General features: G+C 43.0%; 1 protein-coding gene across 1 annotated transcript in view; it reads left to right on the forward strand.

The window, feature by feature from the left end:
• Positions 1-15,628, forward strand: part of Enthd1 (ENTH domain containing 1) — a 117,193-nt gene that overhangs the window by 49,196 nt on the left and 52,369 nt on the right. The window contains exons 4-5 of the mRNA XM_059247596.1: positions 2,876-2,994; positions 11,369-11,492. Of these exons, the coding sequence (XP_059103579.1) occupies positions 2,876-2,994; positions 11,369-11,492 (243 nt within the window). The remainder of the gene's footprint in view (positions 1-2,875; positions 2,995-11,368; positions 11,493-15,628) is intronic.

A 15,628-nucleotide genomic window follows, 5' to 3' on the forward strand; every position in this document is an offset into this window, starting at 1 on the left:
TCACATAAATCATAGCCAGGATAGAAGGAACTTTATTGTAGCACTGTCAATCAGTCCTGTGAATTCCTTCCAAGTAATGTGCCAACAATTACCTAGTGACTTATTATAGAAATATTTCCTATCTCTTGTCAACTGTCACTTGATGAGGTCTTTTCTTCCATGCTTTTGAAAGCAAAGAGTTGGGAACACATTGTTTGGGGAAAGATTTTTCTAAACAGTCATTAGCAGTAATTTACTTTTTCAATTTCTAGGAATAATACAAAAAAAAACACTTTACTAAAATTTATCAACTATTAATTAAACTTTTCTCTAAGCTAACATAATCAAAACTTGCAGGGAAATGAAAATACGAACTACCTTATAACTGTCGGTGTAATGTGTTTTTCAGAAGCTGATTTTATAGTTTATACTTGAAATGTTTTCAGTTCTTCATAACAGCAGATTTGGTTTATGCAACTTTTGGAAAATATCTACCATATAATCTACTTGGCAAATGCAACCCTCACTGTGAAAACAATAAATTGAATTGGATTTCAAGTGTCCTTTTCTCCATAAAATGTCTTATTTATTCTAATAAATATAAACATTTATCCTATTTCCTTTGTATTGGTTTGAATAGGAATGGCCCCCATAGACTCTTGTGTTTGAATGCTTGGGACGTATTAGGAGGTGTTAGAGTAAGTGTGGCCTTGTTGAAGGAGGTGTGTCACTGTGGAGGCAGGCTTTGAGGTCTCATATGCTCAAGCTACATCCAGTATGGTACATAGTCTACTTCTGCTGCCTGTGAATCAAGATGTAGAACTTCTCCAGCACCGTGTCTGCCTGCATGCTGCCATGATGAAAGTGGAGTAAACTTCTGAACTGTAAGCCAGCCCCAATTAAATGTTTTTCTTTTATAAGAGTTGCTGTGGTCATGGTGTTTCTTCATAGCAGTAGAAACCCCAACTAAGACAACCTTCAAATCTCTACATCTTTTATAATTATTATATTTTATTTACTTATTTTGGGTGCATAAGTGCATGTGTATGTGTGCCCATACATATCATAGCATGAGAATGAAGGTCAGAGAACAACATGTAGTGCCTTTACCTGCTAAGCCATCTTGCTTGCCATTATTTTGCCCCATTGAAGGCAAAGTAATGGCAATATGAAATACTTAGGCTGGTATCTCATGGAGCCCAGTCTGGCCTTAGAATCTGTATGTAGCAGATACTGACCCTGACCTCAGGATCCTCCTGCCCCTGCCTCCTCAATGCTAGGATTTCAGGTATACACCACCATGCTGCCATAGGACTCCTAAATCCTTTCCTAAGGTGACTGGCTCAGGCTTGGAGCCTTGTGAACTGTTGCATGGATAACATAAAGATGCCCACCCCCCATACACACAGGCTTTCATTACTCTGCTCTCAGGGGAATCTTCCTTAGGAGTGATGTGTTCTTTGACCATAGTTGGGGATGGAAATCATGTGGATGTTAAATGAAATTGGTCACCTGTCCTGCTGCTCCACGCTGTGATACAGTTTTTCTGAATATCAGGTGGCCTGGTTTGGACCAGTGTAAGTATCCCATATCGCCATTACTTTGCCTTCAAAAGACTATGTATGGGACGATATACTGGGCTTTCCCTGTCTTGAAGTGGCTTGCTGTTTTTGCTGTTTCTGCTATTGGCACCTTATGTTTGGGGAAGAAGACTCATTCACAAAGTGGATGGATGATGTGTCTTTGCTTTGTGAAGTAGGGGAGATGATGAATGGCAAAGAGGAGAGAGCTGGCCAAGCCCTCCCCGGCAGATGGGCTTTTGGAAGAAAGATCTGCAGATGTTGCAGAGCTGGAAACTGATTCCTTTAAAAAGGTCAGTGTGGCCGGGCGGTGCTGGCGCACGCCTTTAACCCCAGCACTCGGGAGGCAGAGGCAGGCGGATCTCTGTGAGTTCAAGGCCAGCCTGGTTTACAGAGCGAGATCCAGGACAGGCACCAGAACTACATGGAGAAACCCTGTCTCGAAAAACAAAACAAAATAAAATAAAATAAAATAAAAAGATCAGTGTGATCTTAGCCCCTGGGGGGTACTTATGTTTCCCCACAAGTGTGCAGACACCAATATGAAGACAGCTGTCTTATAGCTCTTATTGTCTACCATAGCATGCCAAGATGGAGTAGCTTTAATACTTTCAGACATTTCCTTTTTTAGTGTTCATGTATGCTGGGGGAATGCTATACAGCTGAGCTGCATCCTCGCCTAAAGGTTCACCTTTAGAGCTGGTACTAATAGACAGTAACTAATCCAGGAAGGCAAAGCATATTAAACTGAAAAAATGCCAAATGTAATAAACAAACAGATACCAGTTTATCTGGTATATTTTCTCTTTTATGCTTAAAATTTTTGTTTTCCGTTAAAGGCTTATTTGCCTCCTCAAATAATCTACACATTTCTGATCTGTTCCTCCGACACAGAACACATGAAATTCACTTTGCAGGATAATGACTCCTTAAGTATTCTAATAATTATGGTCATCCTTCTTGCAGTGCTGAAATTCCCTCTGAATGGTTTTTACCTTTTGAAGTTCTAGTTTGTTATATGTTGCTGTGTGTTACACTATAGCCACCACTACATTTTACATTATTTTAAAAATACTTCAGATAACAAACTATAACAGAATTGCTGAGATAAGACAGGGCCATGGACTTCAAATAGAGTTTGGACCCCTCTGGGCTTGCTAATGTTGTAAAGCAGTGCATCCTCAGAGGTGGATGTTGGTGTGTGGTGTATATTTAATAGGCAGAATTAATCTTCAGAAGTAATTAAAGTTATATACAAATAAAAAAATAACCCTTTTTTTCCCCAAAGTAAAACCTGAGCTTTATGTTGTTGGCAGAAAACACCTCCAAGGCCAGGCTGAGGCTGGAACAGTGCCAGGACATCCCCTCGCCTGCTGGACCCTCTCTGGCCAAGGACTCTCATCCACTCAAGATGAAGAAGTGGAAATCAACGGAGGTGAGATGCTCTAGTTCCCTTTGCCACTGTTCCAGGTAACCAAGCATGCGCATTAAAACCTGAGTGCATTCTTTTGCAGCTCTGGAGATCAAACGTGTCTGCAAGGCTGCCTGACTGCTACGTCTTCCCCGTCTCGTGCAGAAGATGCACTGTCTTGGCATTTGTGTTCTGTGTTATTCAGGGTTTAGATATCAGCAACATAAAATTGGGTTGTGTGTTCCTTTATCTTATAGTTTGTGCTGTTCATTTATCTATTTTGTAGTGCTGGGCATGGAACCCAGTGTGTGCTGGGCAAATGCTCTACCACTGAGCTATATCCATAGCTTTAAAAAGCCTTTATTGCAACTTTACAGGAAGTGGACAAAACAGTACAGTCTTAAGCGATCTTCTACCTGCTTCTGCCTCTGTTGACAGATAATTTAAACATTTTCATCCCCATTTTCCTTCCTTATCCCCTTCCTCCCATGGAGCCCTTCTTCTCAGCAAGTCCTGCACAAGATTACATCTGACAACATTTCATCATGGATGGGGGAGGAGCCCATGAGGCCCCACCCCTCCTCCACTCATGTCTTCTGTTGTGTGGCCACTGAGTTTAGTAAGATTTACTTGCCCAAGCACCGGTGGGAGAGGATTTAGTGGAACAAGAACAACTTGTCTGTGGCTACATCACTGAAGAAAACGATGTCCCCCTCCCTCCCCACAACAATGGACAGTAGTCCCTCTGGAGAGTGGAGCCTCACGGTTAAGTGGGGGCATGGAGGTGGGGTGTGGATTGTAGGGTGGGGAACACTTCTCTCTGCCCCAGTATAAGAAGAGGTTCACCCCTGAAGGACTGAGGCCTATGTTGATTTTTTTGTCTTTAGCACCCCAAGCAGCCACAGCCTTTAAGGGAGACCTGCCGCTGCAGGAGTTGAAACAGGAATGGGAAAAGCATATTCCCAGGCCTGCCTGGTCATCACCACTGAGCATGCTCATCTCCCGACCACTCGGTGTGTCTGCTGTGGCCAGAGGGACCTCCAGAGTACAGCTTCTGACTAAAGCGTGGAAGCAGGTGCCAAGGCAGCCAACAGATGAGGCAGCTTCCTCCTCAGTTTATCCCACCACTGTGCCACTTACCCTCTGCTCAGGGGATTGCCCACACCAGCTGCCTTATCCATGCACACAGAGATCCGTTGACAAGAGCCCAGTGTCTCCATTTTCTTCTCCTTTTCATGTCCTCTCTCCATAGTACTCTCCTGTCCAAAGGAGCCACCAGAGCCAGAGCCAGTGCCTGCTGTACCCTTCTGTGTTCTCCGACCTCAGACCCACACCTTATTCTCATTAGGCTTGCACGTGCCAACGCATATTGCTGCTTCTGCCACACGGCTCTTCCAATGCTGCTTTTTTCTATTGCTTTGGAATTCTATTAGGTACTCATTTGGTCCATTTAATCTGTCAGTTATTTCTTGTCTCCATCTTCCTGATGCACTTCAGGCTGTCTGCTAGTCCCTGTGTCCTTCCTTCCATTTGTTGGGGCCTGTCCTGGGAGTGGTTTTCACTTGAGTGGCTGCCTTCACTCCCAGGACCTCAGACTGCTTCTGTTCACTCACCCTTACTTGGTTCTGTTCTTGTACTTGTCTGTAAGTGACAATAGTAATACTAAAGAGTTTTTCCAGGTTTGATAGACACGCAGAGACAGATTTCCGGTGAAAAAGTCCTCTAGAAACACCCAGCATTTAGCGTGGAGAGGGCTGGGACAGCAGACACAGCAGCAGCCCCTGCTTCTCCTTCGGGGACCATCCTCTCTCTTGTCTTTTTGAGGCATCTGCACATAGTTCCGTTTAGTGCTTTTTAGATTTGCTTCTTTTCATTTTGTCAAGAGCGACCTTTTTTGGTTTTAGCATATTGGATCATAAGCTTTTCTTGCACGGGTCAGGGTGTGTGTGTGTGTGTGTGTGTGTGTGTGTCCCTGTCTAACAGGTCCTCATTGGCCTGCTCCTGCCCTTCTGCAGGGCTACCTGCAGGACTCACACCGGCAGCTGAAGCTCCTCTCTTTCACTGACGTCAGAGATAGTGCCTATCTGGTGCATAGCACACAGGGTGTGGAGGGCCAGCTGCCAGGGAAGTGTGTCCGTCATGTGGTCAGCTGCTGGGGGAGTGTGTATGTGCCCTCGGCTCCTTCGGTGGCATGCTCCCTCGGGCTGTCCCTGCTTCCTTCCTTTATGAACAGAGATCCGGTTCCTAGTGTGCTGCCTGCTCTTCATTTCCTGTGAAAGCTGCTCCTTGACCATCTGCTGCCTTTCCTAGGAAGGGGTTTCAGTTCTTGACTGACTTCTTTCCTCAATCCTTTTAGGCACTGGATTTAAGGGCTTTCCTAGGAACTGGGAAAGGGATTTATATAGTTCAATTTTACTGTTTCTTAATGCCCAACAACTTACAGATTAAAAAAAAAACTAGCTAAATTTAAAAGATAAGATATGAGGTCAAATGATTTTGGAATTTACTATTAATTTCTTTGATGCTAATAGCTTTTCAGTAGAAAACAGACTTGAATATCCCTCTGTGTAGTAGAGTCAGAGACATCAAATGCCACCTGATTTCTTGTATCAATCTTTAAATCTTGATATTTTTACCTTGTTTTAGAGGAGACCTCTCAGTTTCTGGTTTACATAATAACATATTTTGTATTAGTAAGAAACTGATAACCACTTTCACAGGGAGTGTTCTAGAAGCTGAGTTTTCACCTTTTAAGGCATGATTGTGTGTGAACAGTATCCCATCACCCTCTTGACAAGCATGATCGCCTGTTACACGAGGGACATTCAGTGCAGTCCAGTGTGTCCTCTCTAGCTGCCTGATCCTGTAGCAGAAGACAAACCCTAGCAAGCTGAGCAGGAGCGCTAATTGTTGTTGCAGTGAACTACCTGCGCTTGCTCATCTGCATGAACGGCCAGCCTCTCGTTTCCCCGTGCGGAAGGGAGCAGTGTTGTCCAGGGCTTGGGCAGAGTGAGGTGGCTTTAAAATGTCTCTTAAAAAACTCAAATAGAAACCTCTTTAACTATTCTCTTTCTACAATTGAGAGAAAAATTATCTTAAAAGAAACAAAATTATTTTAAAATATATTTTAAAGATTTATTTATATGGGTGTGTATGCCTGCCTGCATGAGTGAGTGTCTAATATGTGCAATGCCTTGGAGGCCAAAGGTGTTGGATCCCCTGGAACTGGAGTTACAGACTGCTGTAAGCCAACAGATGTGGATGCTGGGAACTGAACTCCGATCCTCTGGAAGAGCACTGATGCTCATGGTCACGCCCAGCTTTTTTTAACATGGGTACCGGGGATCTGAACTTGGGTCCTCATGCCTGTACTCTTGCTGACTGATCCCACTGCTCCAGCCCCAAGTTTCATTTTTATTTTGGTGCTATTCCCATTTCATTAGTTCTCATTATGTAAACTTAAACCTTCTAATAAAAATAGTGGGGGAAATTAAAATAAAAAGAAATGAGCTGGTAATCCATAAAGACATGGAAGAAATTTTAATGCCCATTAATAAGTGCAAGAGGCCAGTGAACGTGTATGTACCACAGGAGTCCAGCAATAGGAGTCTGGGAAAGACAGAGCTCTGCAGAGTACAGAGATTGGAGTCTCCGGGGTGCAGGAAGGGGTCTATAAGCAGCTCGGGAAGGGCTTTTCAGGAAACTACTCTATACAACAATGACCAGCATGTGTCATTAGACCGTTGCCAAACCCAAAGCATGAATGGCAGCAGGGGTGTATCGAGTGCAAACTACAGACCCGAGTGAGTGTGTGTCTGTAGTCTGCTGCACAGCCGTAATGCTACAGTAACGCTGCAGCTAAGATGGATGGACAGGGTGCACAGAGAACTCTGTGCCTTCTGCAGTTTTGCTGTAAAAACCCCTTTGGATTTAGCTCTGAAATATATTCTTTTTTGTAAAGGAGACTTTTTATAAAGTCTTAGAGTAAGACAATATTTCTGAGAAAACTTAAACTCCAGAAGTAATAATGGAATGACAAGCTGATTTGTCTACATAAAAGTTAAAGAATTCTATAAGGCAAAAAATAAAGTAAAAATTTTTAAGAAGTTAAAAACTGAAAATGAACAATAAGCTGATAATGAGATACCTCTTCATAGATCAACAGTTTTATAGAGGGCAGTCAGGATGGCTCTGTGGGTGAGGGTGCTTGCTGCCAATCCTGGGACCTGAGTTCAATCCCTGGGACCCACATGATGGAAGGAGAGAATGGCCTCTGACAAGTTGTGCTCTGACATCTGTGTGTGAACTATGGCAAGCATGCCCCCTCCCCTACACCCCCAAAATGAACAAATGAATTTAGTAAGTTTCTTTAAGAAGTTGATAAGCAGGGTGCTGGGGCTGCAGCTGAGTGGTAGAGAATGCTATATGTACTTAAGGCCCTGGATCCAATCTATAGCACCAAACATATACACATGAAAGATGAGATACCTTACAAACTATCCTTCAGTCTTGTATGTAATTAGGTCAAACAAAATTGTATGCCTTTCCCACCGATGCAGAAATGTTTAATTGCTACCAACCTGCACTTGCACTGAGAGGAAAAGTCACTCCAACACTCTGCTGGTTACAAGCAGGTGCGACTTTGGAGAGCACAATTGGGCGCTGTTCAAACTCAAAACAAGCCCATGTGGGTACGCAGCAATGCCACCGTGAAGGTACAGCCTGAAAAGGTGGCTGGATGAAGCCTTTTTATTGCAGCCATTTTAATAGATAGAAACAAGAAAAATCCTGAAATGATTACCAATAGGGGATGATTAAGTTCGTTCTCACATCAGGAGCACAGCTCAGCTCTGTCCTGAGAGAAGCACATGTGTAATGTATACTTCGGTGAAAGAAAGCTGTGTGGGGACAGCACTCAGTGATGAACATGGCTGAGTGCTTACTCGAGTTGTCCAAGTGGAGGAACTCAACCCCTTCGGAGAAGTGAGCAGGAACTTTGCTCTTCACTCTGTACCTTCACGCTGTTTGGTGGTTTGCAGTGAGTGTTTTCTAATCGGAAACCAATAATGAAAGCGCAGACATAGGCATTCAAATGGACTTTTAAGCCGAAGCAATGATGTAGCAGAGATGGGAGTGATGAACAAACATAATTAGAATAAGCATAATTTCCACTTCTCTAGCAACTCGGGTGAGTTCAGATTTCTGCAAATAGGACAAATCACACAGAAATAAACCAAAGGGCAAAAATTTGTATAGTCTTCATTTTGCAAAATACTTAGCGGAAGCATCAGAACAGACATTTATCATCCATCACTATTGATTTAGCAACTCACAGCAACATAGAAGGTTTTGGTCAGCCTTAATTTTGTGTGAACCACTTCACAACATCCCTATCAGTTGCTATGGGAACAGCTGCAACCAAAAAAAAAAAAATCGCAACCTTGGTTTTTTTGGGTTTTTTTTCCCAATTTCCTCAGGCAGGAAAGGTTTTTTTTTGTTTGTTTGTTTTAGTTTTTGCTTTTGAGGTAGTAAAAGCTACAAATAACCTTATTATCAAACTTAATTATAAAAACTCTGGAGAGTATGAAGAAAGAAAACAGACCAGTGTCAATTATAAACATAAAAGATTTCCTTAGTTTTGAAAGTAATACTCTGGTGAGCCCTGCTCTACTTTTGAAAGCTCTGTTCTGCTAAGAATTTTATTTGTGGGGCTGAAGAGCTGGTTCAGTCAGTGAGAGCACTTGCTGTCCAAGCATGAGGATCTGAGTTCAGATCCCGAGTACCTACAGAAAGAGGGGTGTGTGACCATGAGCATCTGTGAGTGCAGCGCTAGATGGAGAAACAGGGAGTGGGGGCAGGACAGGAGTATTACTACAACACCCAGTGAGCTCAAGGTTCAGTGTCAAGAGACCATGTCTCAAGAGAATAAGGCAGAGTGAAAGAGGACACCCCACATGATCCTCCAATCTTCAAATGCTGTGCATACGCATTTGTTCTTGCATGCATGCATGCATGTACGCGTGCACATGTACACACCCACACACACAACTCAATGGAAATGGTTAAATATGTAGAAGTGTGCATTTCTTTTTAGCACTAAATGACATTTTACTGTCTGGATATAGCATTCACCCATTTATCTACCAAAGCTTGCTTCCGAGTTTTGTTAATCATGAATAAAACTGTCATGAACATTGTGGTTAAATAAACCAGACTCAGATAACAGATACCACATTTTCTCATCAATGTAAGATGTAGATTCTCACACACACACACACACACACACACACACACACACACACACACACGCACACACGTAGATTTTTGTCCTTGAGAACCTGGAAAGCTTTGTATCATAATAAAACGTAATTACTAAAGTATAAAATGAAATTAATGTACCTTGTATTCATTTGGGTTTTTTCTTCTGCAATGATACTATTCTTGCTCTGAGATGATGATGAGTTTAATGGGTGCAAAATCCAACAGGTAACCATGGATACACTGTTTGCATTATGTTTTATATCCTTAGCATGGAAGAAAGAAGATACAGATACAAGATAGAAGAGACTGTCATAGTCTGATAGGCTTGACTTGAGTTGGTGGCATGTCAGTCTGAGTTCATGTAATGTGTCTTGTCACAAGCTAAAGAAAAAATTAAGATAATTTCACTTGATAGAGTAATGTATTTGATAGAGTCCAGCACCCATTTATGGAAAAGCTCAGCAAACTTGAAACCAGATGGTGGGCAAACAATACAAATAGTATTTCAGCAAACATGGATAACAAAGACATGCTGGGAGAGATAGCCAGCATTGTCAGCCCGGAGGCACATACAGTGACATATCAGAGTGGCTGAAACAGAAACAGTGACAGTACCACATGCTGATGAGGGTGTGGAGGGATCAGACTGCTCCTGTTTTGCTGGTAGAAATTTAAAAAGGTGAAGTCACCACAATTTAGTAGTATCTTATATAATGGAACACACGAGGCAGAGGCAGGGCTTGTGGTTAAAAGCATCCTGCTCTTTAGAGGACCCAGGTTTGGTTTTCAGCACCACATGGCAGCTCACACCGCCTGTAAGTCCAGTTCCAAGGGATCCAATACCCTCTTCTGGCCTTTGGGCACCAGGGATACAATGATGCATTGATACACATGCAGGCAAAACATTCATATAAAATAAATAAATAAATCTTTAAAAATGGAACCAACTGAATATGTGTCTGTGCTGGGTACAGTTAATTCCAACATCCAGGAGGCAGAGGCAGATGGATCTCTGAGTTCCAGGTCAGCCAGAGCTACATAGAGAGATCCTGTCTCAAAAACAACAAAACCTGAATATGTCATCCATCCATATACTCCAACAATGGCACCCCTAGCCATTATCTCATAGATAAGGAAATTTACTTACATCATATTGAAAACCTGCACCCATCAATTTTATCTGTAACAGCCCAAATCTAAAAAGAACCCAGATGTATTTGAATGGGTTAAACATCAGTGTCTGGCGTACACTTCAGCAGTGAAGAGGAAGGGACTTTTCCCGTGCACAACAACTTGGGTGCATCTCTAGGAACTGTGCTGGATGAAAAGAGCCAGTCCTAAAGGGTTGCATACTGTTTGGTCCCATTTATATAACACACTTTAAATGTCAAAATTGCAGACAGGCCAAACAGATTTGTAAGAGTCTGGGATAGAAATGCTGTGTCTCCTGGCTGAGTTCATGTCATATCCCAAACATGATGTCCTAGTTAGGGTTACTTTTGCTATGATGAAACACGATGGCCAAAAACAATTTGGGGAAGAAAAGGTTTATTTCACTCACAGTTCCATGTAACAATTGTCATCAAAGCAGTGAGGGCAGGAACTTAAGCTGGGTAGGATCCTGGAGGCAGGAGCTGATGCAGAGGTCATGGAGAGTGCTGCTTACTAACTTGCTCCACATGGCTTGCTCAGCCTGCTTTCTTATAGACCCCAGGACCACTAGCCCAGGGGTGGTTCCGCCCACAATGGGCTAGTCCCCCTCCCCCATCAATCACTGATTAAGAAAATGCCCTACAGGGTTGCCTACAGCCTGATCTTATGGAGGCATTTTCTCAGATGAGGCTCCCTCCTCTCCAGTGACTGTAACTTGTGTCAAGTTGACATAACACTAGCCAACACACACACTGATTTTCTTTTGATCACGTGTCTGGGTATGTGCACATGAGTGCAAGTGCCTTCCGAGGCCAGAGGCATCAGTTCTCCTGGAGCTGGAGTGACAGGCAGTTGTGAGCTGTTGGATGCCCGTGCTGGAATCCAGCTCCAGTCCTTCCAAGAACAGTACACACTCTTAAAGGCAGAACCATCTCTGGTGCAGTTTTTGTTTTTCAATGCATGTATCCTTTCTTGTTTCTGTCAGGACCTAACATTGTTGCATGATGAGTGTCCGAAGCAACTCTTGCCTGCCATACCTCCTTCCATCACCTCTCCCACTTCCTGGCTGTCGGAAGGAGAAGCAGAAGTCTGCAACCTCTGGGATGCAGGTAATTTGGTTATGGATGGAAATTTCTCCAGAGACATGAGTAAGATTCACTGGAAGAGAAGTCTACACAAATATAAGATTTGATTTTGAAATATAGCAACAGTTGACTTCGTTTGTCATTGATAATCTGGGACAGGATTGTATGATAAATCTAACCCAGGCATGGCCTTAGACTCCCATTTTGTCAGTCACTTGCTTCACTGGTTTTTAGTTCTTTCTTTTTTTCATTTCATTTAAAAATTAACTGTAAACTTTAAACCATTTTTGAAAGCGTTAACGAGCAGAACTAATTTTCTGTACTTAAAAACGATTTATTTTTATTTTTTAAATATGTATGAGGGTTTTGCATGCATACTTACTTGTCTGTGCACCACAAGTGTGCCTTTGTACCATGGAGGCCAGAAGAGGGCGGCAGATTCCCTGGAACTGGAGTTAGAGACGATTGTGAGTCACCATGTGGGTGCTGGGTATTGAGCCTGTGTCCTTTGCAAGAGCAGCCAGTGCCCTTAACTGTTAAGCCACCTCTGCAGCCCAATTTTAACATTTTTTTTAATGTAACTTGTTTTTGATGAAGTTTAATGACTGAGATCCTTCTAAAGTAGGCATTAAGTGAAAATGTGAATAAGCATAATACATAGCTCAATCCCACAGCTTACTTAATCATCTCTTGATTAATTACTTAATCATCTCTTGAATAATTAACATTAGAAAAGGGTACAGTATAAATCTGGGTGTGATGGCTAACAGTTGCAATCCCACCACTCAGGCTGGTGAGACAGAAGGATTGCCACATCCAAGCCAACCTGGACTGCAGTGTAAGACTCTGTCTCAAAAACCTGGAGGACAAGGGCACAGGATAAAATTACACAAAATGACACCAAAGTCACCTCTAATAAATGACAATGTTGGTCCCATCTGGGCTCTGCTGCTGTCAGGACCCTCTGCAGTCTGGCTCTGGTTGAACTCTTCCTCCTGTCTCTGCTCTACATGAAGTCCCAATTGCAATATAGTTTGGAGCTGAAGATGGAGCCCAGGCCTCACGGCATGCATGTTAAGTGCACACTATACACAATGCTGCATCCTCGCTGCAATAGGCTTTTCCTCTAGGCTTGCTCTGCAAGTAGGGTGGACCATCCTTCACCAAGATGTGAATGAGACGTCCTCATTACCCCTCACCCCTTGTCTGTCTTTTCTGTGAATGAGACGCCCTCAGTACCCCTCATGCCTCGTCTCTTGCTTCTCTATCTTCCAGTCATCCTCTCTTATCTCACAGAGGCCATTCCTCATGGTTTAGGTTCTTTCTACTCCCTGTTCTTGGACCACAGTGTCTTAGTATAGACTTACTTTCCTTACAAACATGCATTTATAAATAGTTTTTCTAAAGTCTTATAAGAACTTAAAGAATACTTTAATAAATACAATAAAACTTGAGGTTGTGGTGATATTTGTGTAGAATGGCATTTGCACAGGTAATTGTTATAAATGGCTGTAATCTTGGGACAGTTTGCTTGACCTTTACATCTTTAATTAATTAATTAATTTTCGAGACAGTGTCTCACTATGTAGCTTTCGCTGGCCTGGAACTCACCATGTAGACCAGCCTATCCTGGAAATAACTCGCAGATATCCACTTGCCTCTGCCTCCTGGGTGCTGGGATTGAAGGCAAACGTCACCACATCTGCCTTGTTTAGTATTCTTATAACACCCTTTACAGCAAACAGCCCAAATCCAGAAGCTTGAAGGAAGAGCAGTAAGGGAAACTTGCTTGTATTCTAACATCGCCTAACATTTTTTCCTCCTAGCATTTCAAATATAGACTTTCTTTTTGAGAGCAGTTTTAGAGTCAAGAAGAGCTCAGTGGAAAGTGCAGAGTGTCTCTCCTCCTGTGCAGAACATACACAGCTTGTCGCTATCCACATTTATCACAGTCAAACTTGTGTTGATGCGATGGCCATTCCAAGTCTGTAGCTTTGTCCCAGCTCACTCTTGGTGTGGGACATTCTGTGGGTTTGAATAGCATGGCATACATAACTATTACCATCCAGTGTGGCCTTGTCCCGTGGTCCCTCTGTGCTCCCCTATTCACCCCTGCCTCCCTCAGCCCTGTCAGCCACTGACCTTTTTACTGTCTCCATAGTTTTTCCTTTCTTAGACTGTTAGAGCATCAGAATCATGCATCAGTAACCACTTTAGACTGGCTTCTTTGAAAGTTCTCCTCATGGCTGGATCACTCCTTTCTTCTGAGTGCAGAATAAGATGGCCAGCTTATTGATTTGCCCTCTATAGGACACCCTGGTTGCTTTTGGTTCTGCAGATACTAATAAGTAAGCAGCCAAGGTGGGCTTTTGTATGAATATGTATTTTCCCTCTAACACTTTAACACAAGTGAAGTTGCGTATAGGTGAGAATCAGAGGCCACCCTGAGGAGGAGAAGCCACAGAACGTGCTACATTGGGAATGCCTCTGCTGTTTTTCTTAGCCAGAACCCATCTAAGTCAGAGCGGCTCTTCCTGTTATTTTTAATGTATGAGTATATGGTGTGGGTGTGTATGTGTAAGTATGTGTGTGTGTGTGTGTGTTCATATATGATTGTGTATGTGTAAGTGTATGCACATAGCATGTGTGGAAGAGGCTTGAAGTTAATGCCAGGTGTGGTTCTCAGTGGCTCTCCACTTTGTTTACTGAGGCAGGGTCTCTCACTGAACCCAGAGCTCACCACTTCCTGCTAGTCTTGTTAGCGGGCTTGCCCCGGGAGCCCGTCTCTGCCTCCTGAGTGCTGTGATTGCAGGCAGGCTCCATGCTTACCCTGCTCTTATGTGCAGCAGGCACTTTATCCACCGAGCCATCTCCCCAGATCCCTTTCCTATTTTTAAGCCTTTCTTTTCTCCAGCCTTTCCCTAGCTTGCTAAAATGCAGATCCTAGCATTTCACTTCCCAGCTTCACAACTGTCAACAGCTCTCTGCTGCCAGGGAGATAAATCTAATTTTTTTCATATTGTCACATGAAATTTCCATAGTTTGATCCCAGCCAATCTTTCTGGACCCATCACCCCAAACAGCCAGTACTCTGAGGGTTCTGCAACATTCTGTGTGTGGTCCCTTCTCTTTAGACGGTCTTTGTTCCAGAGTAACATGCTGGTCTAAATTTTGTGGTGTAAATACCATTTATTATGTTCGTGGATTCTCTGGGTCAGGAATTAGACAAGGCACAGTGGGGATGGCTTGCCTCTTCCATGATGGATAGATGTCTGAGCCTCAGCTGAGGAGCTCAAAGGCCAGGACAGGGATCTTCTGAAGGCTTGCTCCCTCATGTGTCTGGCCCTTGCTGCTGGCTATCCACTGGGGGCCTCAGTTCCTCTCCACATGAGCCTATTTAAGTGGTCTTTCCACATGGGCTAGTGAGAGCTTCCTCACAGCATGTCGACTGGGTTCCCAGGGTGAGCATATTCTGTCCAAGCAGAGCACAGAGACCCAGTAGAAGCTGTATAATCAATCTCAGAAGTCATGCCATCATGCTTCCAGTATGTTCTGTTCATCTAGGCAGTTACAAAGGCCTGCCAAAACTCAGAAGACAGAAGAGTAGATCTCTACCTCTCCATGGAAGGTCATACCACATTTAAAGAAAAAAAGCATTGGGTGGGATACACGTTGGTACATACATGTATGTGCCAGTATGTGAGTTTGGAAAATGTCTATCAGCTTTCTATCACATTATAAATATTTGACAAAATCCTATTCAAATAGCAAGACCCAGTGAAAATGTCATGACTGTTATAAAATCTATGTGCTAAGTAATTTCTCCTTTCAATGTGTTCTCACATGACTTTCCCAATACCTCTATTACAAGATGTTTAAATTTGTAGTTCTTTTTTTTTTTTTTCGAGATAGAATTTCTCTGAAGTTTTGGTGCCTGTCCTGGATCTCACTCTGTAGACCAGGCTGGCCTCGAACTCACAAAGATACGCTTGGCTCTGCCTCCCGAGTACTGGGATTAAAGGCATGTGCCACCGCTGCCCGGCTTAAATTTGTGTTTTAATCTGTATAAATTATACCTGATTTATAACTACATGAGTTGATAAGTTAATATACTCACTGAAAACATTTGAACATTGGAAATAAAGCCACACTGCATCCTG

This window comes from Peromyscus eremicus, chromosome 20, assembly GCF_949786415.1.
Source record: "Peromyscus eremicus chromosome 20, PerEre_H2_v1, whole genome shotgun sequence".
Taxonomy (NCBI): Eukaryota; Metazoa; Chordata; class Mammalia; order Rodentia; family Cricetidae; genus Peromyscus; species Peromyscus eremicus.